Here is a 16,220-nt window from a genome sequence, read left to right on the forward strand (position 1 = left end):
AGGAGAGAGGGTAGAGTTGTAGTCTTTAAACATGGAGGAGGTGTGGTGATGGGGGGTTGTCCAGGCTAGGAGAGAGGGTAGAGTTGTAGTCTTTAAACATGGAGGAGGTGTGGTGATGGGGGTTGTCCAGGCTAGGAGAGAGGGTAGAGTTGTAGTCTTTAAACATGGAGGAGGTGTGGTGATGGGGGGTTGTCCAGGCTAGGAGAGAGGGTAGAGTTGTAGTCTTTAAACATGGAGGAGGTGTGGTGATGGGGTTGTCCAGGCTAGGAGAGAGGGTAGAGTTGTAGTCTTTAAACATGGAGGAGGTGTGGTGATGGGGGTTGTCCAGGCTAGGAGAGAGGGTAGAGTTGTAGTCTTTAAACATGGAGGAGGTGTGGTGATGGGGTTGTCCAGGCTAGGAGAGAGGGTAGAGTTGTAGTCTTTAAACATGGAGGAGGTGTGGTGATGGGGGGTTGTCCAGGCTAGGAGAGAGGGTAGAGTTGTAGTCTTTAAACATGGAGGAGGTGTGGTGATGGGGGGTTGTCCAGGCTAGGAGAGAGGGTAGAGTTGTAGTCTTTAAACATGGAGGAGGTGTGGTGATGGGGGGTTGTCCAGGCTAGGAGAGAGGGTAGAGTTGTAGTCTTTAAACATGGAGGAGGTGTGGTGATGGGGGGTTGTCCAGGCTAGGAGAGAGGGTAGAGTTGTAGTCTTTAAACATGGAGGAGGTGTGGTGATGGGGGGTTGTCCAGGCTAGGAGAGAGGGTAGAGTTGTAGTCTTTAAACATGGAGGAGGTGTGGTGATGGGGGGTTGTCCAGGCTAGGAGAGAGGGTAGAGTTGTAGTCTTTAAACATGGAGGTGTGGTGATGGGGGGTTGTCCAGGCTAGGAGAGAGGGTAGAGTTGTAGTCTTTAAACATGGAGGAGGTGTGGTGATGGGGTTGTCCAGGCTAGGAGAGAGGGTAGAGTTGTAGTCTTTAAACATGGAGGAGGTGTGGTGATGGGGGGTTGTCCAGGCTAGGAGAGAGGGTAGAGTTGTAGTCTTTAAACATGGAGGAGGTGTGGTGATGGGGGGTTGTCCAGGCTAGGAGAGAGGGTAGAGTTGTAGTCTTTAAACATGGAGGAGACGTGGAAGGCCTGGAGGACAGAGAGAAACACACTGGTTATACACACTTAGGATAACACACACAGATACATACATACATACATACACACACACACACACACACACCTACATATACACACACACACATATCAACTCACCACCCAGTAGGCAGTCAAGGCTCCCTGTATGTAGCCAGTGATGACATCAGAGGGATGATGTCGATAGTCAGATATCCTAGTCAGGCCTGCGAAGAGATTACAGTTTATAAACGTACCTGTTAGATATTTTGAATTGTCACTCAACAATGAGAAAAATACATATTACAGTAGTACAGAGAAAATGACCCATTGTCAAGCCCCGCCCTAGAATTTGGGGCATTTGATTGACAGGCTAATGAGCCAATTACAGCAATCCAGTGGACAGCAACTGAACAAAGTGACAACAATTGACAAGAGAAGACCAGGATTCTATCAAAACTGCACCAGACAGCCAGGCAAATGCATTAGGAAAATGTATTTAATTATTTATTTTACAAATGTATAATTATATATTTATTTTTTTACTCATACTAGAGATAAAACCATTATTGGAAAGACAGTAGTCCCAATGAATAACCACATTGTGGACGGACTACTCAGGGAGAGTTCTGAGACGCTATGAACATCCACTGACCGTTATAACAGATCAGCAATGTCAGTCAGAATATATAATAGGCTGGTATGGGCTGGATTCCCAGACACAGATTACGCCTCGTCCTGGATTAAAGAACATGTTCCATGACGGTTCTCCATTGAAAAATGCTTCTGAGCCCAGAATGTAGGTTTAGGTTGAGATTCAGTCCAATCTGTGGTGTCCATAAACCAACTGCACGTGGCTTGGACAGGACATTAAGCTTGAACTGACATGTACAGCATTTAACGTGAACACAACCTCCGCGAACGTCAGGAAGGTGTTCCTTTAAAAGGCACGTTGTTGACAGTACAGTGGCTTGGGGACAACGCATCTGGGATTGAATCCCGGCCGTAATTAGTGTCTGGGAAAGCGGCCCTTCGTCATCATCAGTTGGGGAGTCGTCCCACGACAAGTCGTTAGTAGGTGAGTACACTATATTTTCAGAGTAGCTTCCCCCCCATCACTGATCAGTGTTTTACTTGCTATATTGTATTTACTTTGCCACCATGGCCTTTTTTGCCTTTACCTCCCTTATCTCACCTCATTTGCTCACATTGTACATAGACTTATTTTTTCTACTATATTATTGACTGTTTGTTTGTTTTACTCCATGTGTAACTCTGCGTTGTTGTATGTGTCGAACTGCTTTGCTTTATCTTGGCCAGGTCGCAGTTGTAAATGAGAACTTGTTCTCAACTTGCCTACCTGGTTAAATAAAGGTGAAATAAAAATGTACATAAAAAAAAATGCTTAATACACCTGTAAGTACCTGTATACACAGCTAGTAGAACCAGGAAGAACTGTATGAGGGGTCTGAGTAACCTGGCCCCTCGCCAACACCACCTGGCTTGGAGGTAGAACTGAAGAGAGGGAGGGAGGGAGGGAGGGAGGGAGGGAGGGAGGGAGGGAGGGAGGGAGGGAGGGAGGGAGGGAGGGAAAAATGTTGATTACTACACTTGTACTATTTGTACATATAGTATTATACTGAATTATACTCTATTATACTATATTATACTGTATTATACCGAATTATACTGTTTTACACTATATGATACCGCATTATACAGAATTATACTGTATTATACAGTTTATACTGAATTATACAGTATTATACTGAATTATACTGTATTATACAGTTTATACTGAATTATACAGTATTATACTGAATTATACTGTATTATACAGTTTATACTGAATTATACAGTATTATACTGAATTATACTGTATTATACAGTTTATACTGAATTATACAGTATTATACTGAATTATACTGTATTATACAGTTTATACTGAATTATACAGTATTATACCGAATTATACTGTTTTACACTATATGATACCGCATTATACAGAATTATACTGTATTATACAGTTTATACTGAATTATACAGTATTATACTGAATTATACTGTATTATACAGTTTATACTGAATTATACAGTATTATACTGAATTATACTGTATTATACAGTTTATACTGAATTATACAGTATTATACCGAATTATACTGTTTTACACTATATGATACCGCATTATACAGAATTATACTGTATTATACAGTTTATACTGAATTATACAGTATTATACTGAATTATACTGTATTTATCTTCAAAGATGCCCAGTTCTGACTCTACTCTCTCTCTATGGCCCTGCCCTCACACAATAGAGGAGTGTAGTACAGAGAGACAGAGAGGTCAAACCCCTCCCCTGCCAGAGGGGAACAAAGACATCTCTGTCTGCCCTACTTCTTCTTTCTTTCAATCCCTCTTTTTCTCCTGCTCTCTTTTCTTTCTCTCCCTTTCAGCTCCTCTCTTTTCTCTCTTTCTGTCTCTCAGCTCCCTTCTTTTCAATCACTCTCTTTCTGCTTTCAGACCCACTGGGAGGATGGTTCACTGTGTGTGTGGTGTGTGTGTGTGTGTGTGTGTGTGTGTGTGTGTGTGTGAGATACTTACTGCTAGATACAGCATGGTGTACATTGCAAACGAAGCATGACCAGAGAAGAATGATTTCCTGAAAATAACATACAAAACAAATGCTTACTACACACACACACCTGCCCTCACCCCCCCAACACACACACACACACCTGCCCTCACCCCCCAACACACACACACACACTTGCCGTCACCCCCCCAACACACACACACACACACCTGCCCTCACCCCCCCAACACACACACACACACTTGCCCTCACCCCCCCAACACACACACACACACACTTGCCCTCACACCCCCAACACACACACACACACACTTGCCCTCACACCCCCAACACACACACACACACCTGCCCTCACCCCCCCAACACACACACACACACTTGCCCTCACACCCCCAACACACACACACACACCTGCCCTCACCCCCCCAACACACACACACACACTTGCCCTCACACCCCCAACACACACACACACACCTGCCCTCACCCCCCCAACACACACACACACACTTGCCCTCACACCCCCAACACACACACACACACACACCTGCCCTCACCCCCCCAACACACACACACACACTTGCCCTCACACCCCCAACACACACACACACACCTGCCCTCACCCCCCCAACACACACACACACACCTGCCCTCACCCCCCGAACACACACACATACACCTGCCCTCACCCCCCCAACACACACACACACTTGCCCTCACCCCCCCAACACACACACACACCTGCCCTCACCCCCCCAACACACGCACATACACCTGCCCTCACCTCCCCAACACACACACACACCTGCCCTCACCCCCCCAACACGCACACACACACACACCTGCCCTCACCCCCCCAACACACGCACATACACCTGCCCTCACCTCCCCAACACACACACACACCTGCCCTCACCCCCCAACACACACACACATACACACCTGCCCTCACCCCCCCAACACACACACACACACCTGCCCTCACCCCCCCAACACACACACACACACCTGCCCTCACCCCCCCCAACACACACACACACACACCTGGCCTCCTCCTCCAATCGGTGGTCTGTCTGTCTGCAGGTTACCGTGGAGACGTAGGTTCCGGGGGTGCAGTTGAGCGAGGCATACGAGACGCCGCACACAGACAGGAAGTGAGGTCGCAGCTGCCCCACGCTCAGCTTGGCCATGTTGGTCAGGGATTGGCCGACGCAGCAGCCGAACAGGAAGGAACCTAACTCCTTACAGAAGTAAAATACAGAAATACAGAAATAAATATATAGCCAAACAGGAAGGAACCCAACTTCTTATATGTGCAACAAATAACAATGAAATTGTGTGTAAGACTTTTTGATAATGTTTATGACTGCCTATGACAGATGTTTTAGCATCTTATGTTATTAAAACCTGATGAATGCAGAAGGGAGATTGCCGTACCTTATACAGGCATGAGACGTACAGGTTCCTGACGAAGGCTTTGGAGCTGACCCCTCGGTAATGCACCCGGTAACACTCCCCTAAAGCTATCTGGGGGGGAGGGGGGGGGGGGTGAGCAATAGTGACTGTTTTATTATTAGTCTGGTGACAAACACGAGAGGAGAACTGAACTGACATTCGCGAGATTGTATTATTATTATTAGTATTAGTAATATAAGTATTAGTAGTATTAATAGTCGTAGTGGTATTAGTATTATTATTAGCACTAGTGTTATTATTAGTACCATTATCAGTAGTAGTAGTATTAGTAGTAGTATTACTATTAGTAGTATTAGTAGTAGTATTAGTAGTAGTATTATTTGTATTATTTGTAGTAGTATTATTAGTAGTATTAGTATTGGTATTATTAGTAGTAGTATTATTATTATTAGTAGTATTATTAGTATTATTATTATGCTACTTTTAATAATGCTTACATATCTTACATTACTCATATCACATGTATATACTGTATTTTATACCATCTATTGCACCTTGGCAATGATGCTCATCCATATATTTATATGTACATATTCTCATTCACCCCTTTAGATTTGTGTACTGTTAGATTACTTGTTAGATATTACTGCACTGCTAACCATGTGTATGTGACCAATAAAATGTGGTTTGATTTTGATTTGATTATTATTGTTATTATGGCTTCTGAGAATAGGTTACTACAAGTAATATTGTTTAACAATCATGTGATGATGATGATGATGATGATGATGATGATGATGAAGAGTGTGTGATACTCACAGTGAGTCCGGTGATGATGATCCCACCAGTAATGAGCAGCTGATCTGGTATAGCCTCTCTGTGTAGGTATGGATACATGATGCTGGGATCACCACAGAAAAACCCTCTGCTATATGGACTCACTGCCTTCAGCTCACACACCAAGAACGGGATGGAGGCTGGAGGGAGGGAGGGAGGGAGGGAGGGAGGGAGGGAGGGAGGGAGGGAGGGAGGGAGGGAGGGAGGGAGGGAGGGAGGGAGTTTTATTGTTTCAACATGTTCTAGCTTTGGCAATGTGAGACAGATTCATTATGCCAATAAAGATTATAGAACTGAACTGAGCCAAAAGAGAGAGAGAGACAGAGAGACTGCAACAGAGAGAAAGACAGAGACAGACAGAAACAGAGAGCGAGAGAAAGAAAGAGAGGGAGAGAGGAGAGAGAGGGGGGGGGGAGAATGAAAGGAGAGATAGACCTAAAACAAACCTGTCCACCTTAACCACACACACACACACTCTCTGAAACAGAAGGATGAGGCTACAACCTGTCAAACATAAAGAACCAGAGAGAGAGGAAGGAGTGGAGGTAGAGAGAGAGAGAGAGAGAGAGAGAAAGACAGAAGTAGAGGTGGAGAGAGTGAGAGATAGTGAAAGACAAGCAGAGGTGGAGAGAGAGAGAGATAGTGAAAGACAGAAGTGAGGTAGAGAGAGCGAGAGAGAAAGACAGAGAGAGAAGTAGAGGTAGAGAGAGAGAGAAAGACAGAAGTAGAGGTAGAAAGAGAGAGAGAAAGACAGAAGTGGAGGTGGAGAGAGAGAGTTGAGTTCAGACCATACTTGTCTGCTTGACAAAAATGTGGTTTTGCATCATAAGCTATATTACACAGTATAGAAACATACTTTAAAAGCTCACTGTAAACCATAACATTCACCTACATTCATACAACATCATGACATTGGGTGTTTGGATTGAATCCTGGCCTTAAAAATCACATTGACACACAACGTCCTTCTAAAACACTGACCGTATGAATTACATCAACAGATGTCATCTATGTGTCATATTTCCTCTCTGTTGTAGCAGTTCATATGGGGGGGGGGGGGGCATTTGGGGGAGGGGGAGTTGGAGGAAGAGAGAGAGGGACTGAAAGGGAGAGTGGGAACCCAGGGTTTTTCTCCAGAGAAACTAAAGGGTTAGATTTACTGCTGGAATGTGAGGTCACAACACCCCAGGGACAACATCTCTATTATAACAAGTTATGGATCCCATTAGATCTGATCTGAGACCAGTATACGAGAGCATACGAGAGAGGAGATGAGAGTGAGAAAAGGAGAGGAGGGAATGGGGAGAGAGGACAGGAGAGGGAGAGGGGCGGGTATGGTGTGAGAGAAAGGGAGAGAGGAGGGGAAGGGAAGGGGAGAGAGGAGAGGAGGAGGAGGAGGGGAGAGAGGAGCGGAGGGGATGGTTGTTTGTGAGACCAGTTCAATTCTCTAACATTACAACCAAACAAAGAGAGACTGTGGGTCTGAGCTAGCACTGTCTGTCTCCTACACACACACACACACACACACACACTCTTTTCATTCTCTCTCGCTCTATCTTACTCATTCTCTCTTTCCATCCCTCCCTTCCTTTCCCCTCTCTGTCTATCTTCCTCTCTCTTCATCTCCTCTCTCTAGAACCATTATACACAACATTGATAGTAGCTGTCTTGTGTTCTTCCTATCAGCAGCTTGATTGGACTGTATCAAGTGTCTCAGAGTAGGAGGGCTGATCTAGGATCAGTTCTGCCTTCTAGATCACAATGAACACGAATACATGGACAGGAAGGGACCTGATCCCTGATCAGCACTCCAACTCCCCATAGCTTTGTCCAGGGTACTGGTCCTCACATACACATCACATATAGGGTGGACTGGTCATAGGGCAGCTTGGCCAAATTGGTCCATCTGTAGCCCAGTGGACTGGTCTAAATTGGTCCATCTGTAGCCCAGTGGACTGGTCTAAATTGGTCCATCTGTAGCCCAGTGGACTGGTCTAAATTGGTGTGTTTGCACAGAATGATCGTTATTTTGGCTAATAATCGGTGGCCTCTGGGAAAGAAATAGGCCAGTGTGTTAGAAATGCCCAGGCTGGATTATGGTCCCAGTCCGTCCCTGCATCACATCTGTAGCAGCCTTGTAGATCACAATGAATAGGAATACAGGGACAGGTGGGGACCTGATCCCTGATCAGCACTCCTTCTCCTCTAGACAAGTAGGAGGGGATCAGAGAGTGAGAGAGGTGTCCAAAATGACATCCTATTCACCCTTTATTATAACAAGTGTGGGCCAAAGTAGTGCACTATAATATACTTTGGCCCATACTTGTAGAAAAAAAATGCTATCTAGAACCTAAAAGGGACAGAACCCTTTGAAGAACCCTTTTTGTTTGCAGGTAGAACTCCAATGGTTCCAGGTAGAACCGTTTTGGATTGCATGTAGAACCCTTTCTACAGAGGGTTCTTACATGGAACCAAAAAGGGTTCTCCTATGGGGACAGCCGAAGAAGCCTTTTGGAACTTTTTTTCTAAGAGTGCAGAGACCTATGGGTCCTGGTTAAAATAGTACACTATGTAGGGACTATGGTGCCATTTGGGACATATACTAAGTGAATTAGCTGCTCTTACATAACCAGTTTGAGAAATGTCATCAGATGCATAAAGGGAGTGCACGCGCACACACACACACACACACAGGGATTGTTTATTTATGTATTTGTACTACATACAATTCCCCAGGCCTAGCTCTTCCCTGAACCCTGGTTGTCATGGAAACTGTAGAATTCCCTTGGCCTGCTCGAGCCAACTGGCATCGAGAGCTTGCGTGCAGCGAGAGGGAACACTGAGAGTGAGAATAACTAGAGCTTCAATTTATTTTTCCCAATTTATTTCGTTTTTGTTGAAGAAATTGTTTATGATAATGTTGACCAACCTGTTGATTTGCGCTAGTGCTAATTCCTGATTCAATGTCCTCACGCACCCGCACGTTCACTGTGTATCTTAAATAGCCTAGATACGAAACAACAACGAAACTATAGGCTACTATCTCATAGTTAAATATATTTCAATTAAATCGCAAAAGATTCATATATCAACATTTGAATAGTTCATGAAAGTTAGACTAGCCTACGTCACCTTTCCACCTGGCGGCTGAGCCGTTGACGCTCCTAGACGTTTCCATTTCACAATAACAGCACTTACAGTTGACCAGGGTAGCTCTAGCAGTGGAGAAATTTGACGAACTGAGTTGTTGGAAATGTGGTGCCACGTTGAAAGTCACTGAGCTCTTCAGTAAGGCCATTCTACTGCCAATGTTTGTCTATGGAGATTGCATGGCTGTGTGCTCGGTTTTATACACCTGTCAGTAATGGGTGTGGCTGAAATAGCCGAATCCACTAATTTGAAGGGAAGTCTACATACTTTTGACCATGTAGTGTATAATAGAAAGCTTTCAACACACGTTATAAAACAATAATTGTAGTCAATAAAGTTTGATTTAAAATAAAGAGTAAAATGACAGAGGGGATTCAGTGTCGCCATAAAGCAATAAATACACCATTATTTGGAATATAGCTATATCCTAACAATAAACAATAGAATGAATGACGAAAATGTTTTATAGACCTACTCGAAGATTTGAAGTTTATTAACTTTATAAATTATAGATTTTTTTATTAATAATGTTAGTTATTTTTATGAAAATAACTCGAAGATCGTTTTTATTAAAGCAGAAGCAGGTGACCCAGGTCCAGGTAGGCTTAAATTATACAAAGTTGATTTGAAAAATATATATATTTTTTTTTAAGGGAAAAAAGGTGATAGGATAAAATGGTAAAAGATAAAACAAATAAAAAGTGGATATGATAAAATTATGAATCATAAAAAGTTTATCTGATAAAAAGATAATAGCCTAAATTGTACATACCCAGAACCAGACAGAGCAGGTCCAGACCGACCAGTAGTTTCCGTTTGGACAGCGCCGGTCCCGTTATCTCCACCAGTTTCTGCCCAGACCCGTTATCTTTCTCTTGGCCTCTGGTACCCACGTTACTCTCCGGTAGTTTGAGTTGCAGGTCCGGGTCCAGGACGGGCGCACCTCCGGCGCTGTGCCGGGAATATTTCTCCAACATCTTCTCGTTTTATCCAGTTAGTGGTTAACCGTTTAATTCAATATTGACTGTTGTTCAAACTAAGAAAGATGAGTGACATAGACCTACAACTGTATTTGAGCAAGATATAATTTCAATAGCAACAAGTTGGGCTGTGATAGAGACCTGTGGCGAACTTGGAAGTCTTGAAAAATAGAATTCATCCAAACAGTTTAGAGTTGTCAAAGTGGAAAATCAAATTCCTTCAAGCATCCTCGTGAGTCGAACATCCCCAAATGATTTTGAAAGACGTTTTTCTTACTGACTTTATTTCCAAACGCATTTCTATAAACTCGCCCTGACATGCTCAGTGCGTCGATCCGTCACAATTCCAGCCGCAGTCAACCGGTAGTTGTGAAACGTTCAGGGATGAGACATTACGGGATGGGCGTCGCGGCGGTAGACCGTCTCATTCGTTTTCTATCTTTATCTCCCAACTTTACAGGCCTAGTAATGAACATACAGTACGTTTTGGTTCCATCATTCCCGCCCCATATGCTATTCTCTCTCTCGCTCTCTCTCTCCGTCCTCTTATCAATATAAAAAAAGAAAAACCAGCGCGTTGGTGAGAAACTTGTTTTGGTTCCCTCATTCCCACCCCATAGACTATTCTCTCTCTCTCTCTCTCTCTCTCTCTCTCTCTCTGTCTCTCTCTCTCTCTCTCTCTCTCTCTCTCTCTCTCTGTCTCTCTCTCTCTCTCTCTCTCTCTCTCTCTCTGTCTCTCTGTCTCTCTCTCTCTCTCTCTCTCTCTGTCTCTCTCTCTCTTTCTCTCTCTCTCTCTCTCTCTGTCTCTCTCTCTCTCTCTCTCTCTTTCTCTCTCTCTCTCTCTCTCTCTCTCTCTCTCAGTCCTCTGGTGAGAAACTTGTTCTCTCACCAAACAAACGGATCCTTCAGAGGTATGACCACTGGTTCTCGCCATGGAGAGCGGGCCTGTACACGTTGTGTGTGTGTGTGTTGTGTGTGTGTGTGTGTGTGTGTGTGTGTGTGTGTGTGTGTGTGAAAGAGAGAGCGTAATGGTTTTGGTTGTAAATCTCACTGTTTGATTCGTGCTGTGTCAGCGACGCCCGCCAGCGGCTCCTGTACACTCAGGTGTATGTGTCATGTGGTGGTTAGGTGAGAGGAGATAATATCAGAACAACCCAACAAAGACAGAGAAAATCTCATCTAATCAAATTGTATTGGTCACATACACATGTTCAGCAGATGTTATTGGTCACATACACATGTTCAGCAGATGTTATTAGTCACATACACATGTTCAGCAGATGTTATTGGTCACATACACATGTTCAGCAGATGTTATTAGTCACATACAAATTTTCAGCAGATGTTATTACAGGTGTAGCTCAAAATTCAAAAGGAACTCGCACATCTGAGCAATCTTTTTGCAGGTGCATGGTAACAGTTGAACAAGATGAAGGAAAAAGCTACATTCTTGTGTTCCTAGCTCCAACAGTGCAGTAATATCTAACAATTCACAACAATGCACACAATACAAAAATTAAAAGAATGGAATTAAGTATGATGTAAATATTAGGATGAGCAATATCGGAGTGACATAGACTAAATACAGTAGTATAGAATACAGTATATACATATGAGATGAGTAAAGCAGTATGTAAACATTATTAAAGTGACTGGTATCCCATTATTAAAGTGGCCAGTGATTCCAAGTCTATCTATATGGGGCAGCAGCCTCTAAGGTGCAGGGTTGTGTAACCGAGTGGAAGCCGCCTAGTGATGGCTGTTTAACAGTCTGATGGCCTTGAGATAGAAGCTGTTTTTCAGTCTCTCGGTCCCAGCTTTGATGCACCTGTACTGACCTCACCTTCTGGATGATAGCGGAGTGAACAGGCAGTGGAAGACTCACCCATAGAGTTGGATACTTTTACAAATGGGTGACCCCAAAAGGAATGGAACCCACAACCCAGGCATTGCCAGTGCCGTGCTCTACAGAATGAGCCACAAAGGACCAACAAGACAATAGTCCTTATAACAAGTGTATGTACTGCCATCAAGTGGACACTACATGGTTAATCATTTCTCTCCACATTCCTTTCCCACTTTGACCTCTTGGGCCTTTAGAGTAACGTAAGAGGGGTGGAACAGCCTGAGTGGGGCTTGAATCAGTGGTGGACCATACCTCCAGCACCATAAAAGTTCAAACCTCATGGCACAATAGACCTACTATGATACAGTATTACACAGAGAGGTTATAGACCTACTAGTAATGATACAGTATTATACAGAGAGGTTATAGTCCTACTAGTAATGATATTATACAGAGAGGTTATAGTCCTACTAGTAATGATACAGTATTATACAGAGAGGTTATAGTCCTACTAGTCATGATATTATACAGAGAGGTTATAGACCTACTAGTAATGATACAGTATTATACAGAGAGGTTATAGACCTACTAGTAATGATACAGTATTATACAGAGAGGTTATAGACCTACTATTCATGATACAGTATTATACAGAGAGCTTATAGTCCTACTAGTCATGATATTATACAGAGAGGTTATAGACCTACTAGTAATGATACAGTATTATGCAGAGAGGTTATAGTCCTACTAGTCATGATATTATACAGAGAGGTTATAGTCCTACTAGTAATGATACAGTATTACAAAGAGAGGTTATAGTCCAACTAGTCATGATATTATACAGAGAGGTTATAGACCTACTAGTAATGATACAGTATTATACAGAGAGGTTATAGACCTACTAGTAATGATACAGTATTATACAGAGAGGTTATAGACCTACTAGTCATGATACAGTATTATACAGAGAGGTTATAGTCCTACTAGTCATGATACAGTATTATACAGAGAGGTTATAGTCTTACTAGTAATGATATTATACAGAGAGGTTATAGTCCTACTAGTCATGATATTATACAGAGAGGTTATAGTCCTACTAGTAATGATACAGTATTATACAGAGAGGTTATAGACCTACTAGTAATGATATTATACAGAGAGGTTATAGTCCTACTAGTAATGATACAGTATTATACAGAGAGGTTATATACCTTCTAGTAATGATACAGTATTATACAGAGAGGTTATAGTCCTACTAGTAATGATACAGTATTATACAGAGAGGTTATAGTCCTACTAGTAATGATACAGTATTATACAGAGAGGTTATAGACCTACTAGTCATGATATTATACAGAGAGGTTATAGTCCTACTAGTCATGATATTATACAGAGAGGTTATAGTCCTACTAGTTATGATATTATACAGAGAGGTTATAGTCCTACTAGTAATGATACAGTATTATACAGAGAGGTTATAGACCTTCTAGTCATGATACAGTATTATACAGAGAGGTTATAGACCTACTAGTCATGATATTATACAGAGAGGTTATAGTCCTACTAGTCATGATATTATACAGAGAGGTTATAGTCCTACTAGTCATGATACAGTATTATACAGAGAGGTTATAGACCTACTAGTCATGATACAGTATTATACAGAGAGGTTATAGTCCTACTAGTCATGATATTATACAGAGAGGTTATAGACCTACTAGTAATGATACAGTATTATACAGAGAGGTTATAGACCTTCTAGTCATGATATTATACAGAGAGGTTATTGTCGTACTAGTCATGATATTATACAGAGAGGTTATAGTCCTACTAGTCATGATATTATACAGAGAGGTTATTGTCGTACTAGTCATGATATTATACAGAGATGATATAGACCTACTAGTCATGATATTATACAGAGAGGTTATAGTCCTACTAGTCATGATACAGTATTATACAGAGAGGTTATAGACCTACTAGTCATGATATTATACAGAGAGGTTATAGACCTACTAGTCATGATATTATACAGAGAGGTTATAGTCCTACTAGTCATGATATTATACAGAGAGGTTATAGTCCTACTAGTAATGATACAGTATTATACAGAGAGGTTATAGTCCTACTAGTCATGATATTATACAGAGAGGTTATAGTCCTACTAGTCATGATATTATACAGAGAGGTTATAGACCTACTAGTCATGATATTATACCGAGAGGTTATAGTCCTACTAGTAATGATATTATACAGAGAGGTTATAGTCCTACTAGTAATGATATTATACAGAGAGGTTATAGTCCTACTAGTCATGATATTATACAGAGAGGTTATAGTCCTACTAGTAATGATATTATACAGAGAGGTTATAGTCCTACTAGTCATGATATAATACAGAGAGGTTATAGTCCTAATAGTAATGATACAGTATTATACAGAGAGGTTATAGACCTACTAGTAATGATATTATACAGAGAGGTTATAGTCCTACTAGTAATGATACAGTATTATACAGAGAGGTTATATACCTTCTAGTAATGATACAGTATTATACAGAGAGGTTATAGTCCTACTAGTAATGATACAGTATTATACAGAGAGGTTATAGTCCTACTAGTAATGATACAGTATTATACAGAGAGGTTATAGACCTACTAGTCATGATATTATACAGAGAGGTTATAGTCCTACTAGTCATGACATTATACAGAGAGGTTATAGTCCTACTAGTCATGATATTATACAGAGAGGTTATAGTCCTACTAGTAATGATACAGTATTATACAGAGATGATATAGACCTACTAGTCATGATATTATACAGATAGGTTATAGTCCTACTAGTCATGATACAGTATTATAAAGAGAGGTTATAGACCTACTAGTCATGATATTATACAGAGAGGTTATAGTCCTACTAGTCATGATATTATACAGAGAGGTTATAGTCCTACTAGTCATGATACAGTATTATACAGAGAGGTTATAGACCTACTAGTCATGATATTATACAGAGAGGTTATAGTCCTACTAGTCATGATATTATACAGAGAGGTTATAGTCCTACTAGTCATGATATTATACAGAGAGGTTATAGTCCTACTAGTCATGATATTATACAGAGAGGTTATTGTCGTACTAGTCATGATATTATACAGAGATGATATAGACCTACTAGTCATGATATTATACAGATAGGTTATAGTCCTACTAGTCATGATACAGTATTATAAAGAGAGGTTATAGACCTACTAGTCATGATATTATACAGAGAGGTTATAGTCCTACTAGTCATGATATTATACAGAGAGGTTATAGTCCTACTAGTCATGATATTATACAGAAAGGTTATAGTCCTACTAGTCATGATATTATACAGAGAGGTTATTGTCGTACTAGTCATGATATTATACAGAGAGGTTATAGTCCTACTAGTCATGATATTATACAGAGAGGTTATAGACCTACTAGTAATGATACAGTATTATACAGAGAGGTTATAGACCTACTAGTAATGATACAGTATTATACAGAGAGGTTATAGACCTACTATTCATGATACAGTATTATACAGAGAGGTTATAGTCCTACTAGTCATGATATTATACAGAGAGGTTATAGACCTACTAGTAATGATACAGTATTATGCAGAGAGGTTATAGTCCTACTAGTCATGATATTATACAGAGAGGTTATAGTCCTACTAGTAATGATACAGTATTACAAAGAGAGGTTATAGTCCTACTAGTCATGATATTATACAGAGAGGTTATAGACCTACTAGTAATGATACAGTATTATACAGAGAGGTTATAGACCTACTAGTAATGATACAGTATTATACAGAGAGGTTATAGACCTACTAGTCATGATACAGTATTATACAGAGAGGTTATAGTCCTACTAGTCATGATACAGTATTATACAGAGAGGTTATAGACCTACTAGTAATGATATTATACAGAGAGGTTATAGTCCTACTAGTAATGATACAGTATTATACAGAGAGGTTATATACCTTCTAGTAATGATACAGTATTATACAGAGAGGTTATAGTCCTACTAGTAATGATACAGTATTATACAGAGAGGTTATAGTCCTACTAGTAATGATACAGTATTATACAGAGAGGTTATAGACCTACTAGTCATGATATTATACAGAGAGGTTATAGTCCTACTAGTCATGATATTATACAGAGAGGTTATAGTCCTACTAGTTATGATATTATACAGAGAGGTTATAGTCCTACTAGTAATGATACAGTATTATACAGAGAGGTTATAGACCTTC

The 16,220-nt window shown here is 41.1% G+C and overlaps 1 protein-coding gene across 1 annotated transcript; it reads right to left on the reverse strand.

Annotated features, from left to right (window-relative positions):
* Nucleotides 1-321: 321 nt before the first annotated feature.
* LOC106564150 (phospholipid phosphatase 3) lies at nucleotides 322-10,802 on the reverse strand. Its single transcript, XM_045690749.2, has 8 exons — nucleotides 9,871-10,802; nucleotides 5,931-6,088; nucleotides 5,133-5,222; nucleotides 4,740-4,936; nucleotides 3,704-3,761; nucleotides 2,522-2,612; nucleotides 1,239-1,324; nucleotides 322-1,112 (listed from the first exon to the last, which is right to left on the reverse strand). Exons 1-8 carry the CDS (start codon nucleotides 10,073-10,075, stop codon nucleotides 1,020-1,022), a joined length of 978 nt encoding a protein of 325 aa, XP_045546705.1. The 5' UTR covers nucleotides 10,076-10,802; the 3' UTR covers nucleotides 322-1,019.
* Nucleotides 10,803-16,220: the final 5,418 nt, after the last annotated feature.

Source organism: Salmo salar, chromosome 12 (assembly GCF_965601325.2).
Source record: "Salmo salar chromosome 12, fSalSal1, whole genome shotgun sequence".
Taxonomy (NCBI): Eukaryota; Metazoa; Chordata; class Actinopteri; order Salmoniformes; family Salmonidae; genus Salmo; species Salmo salar.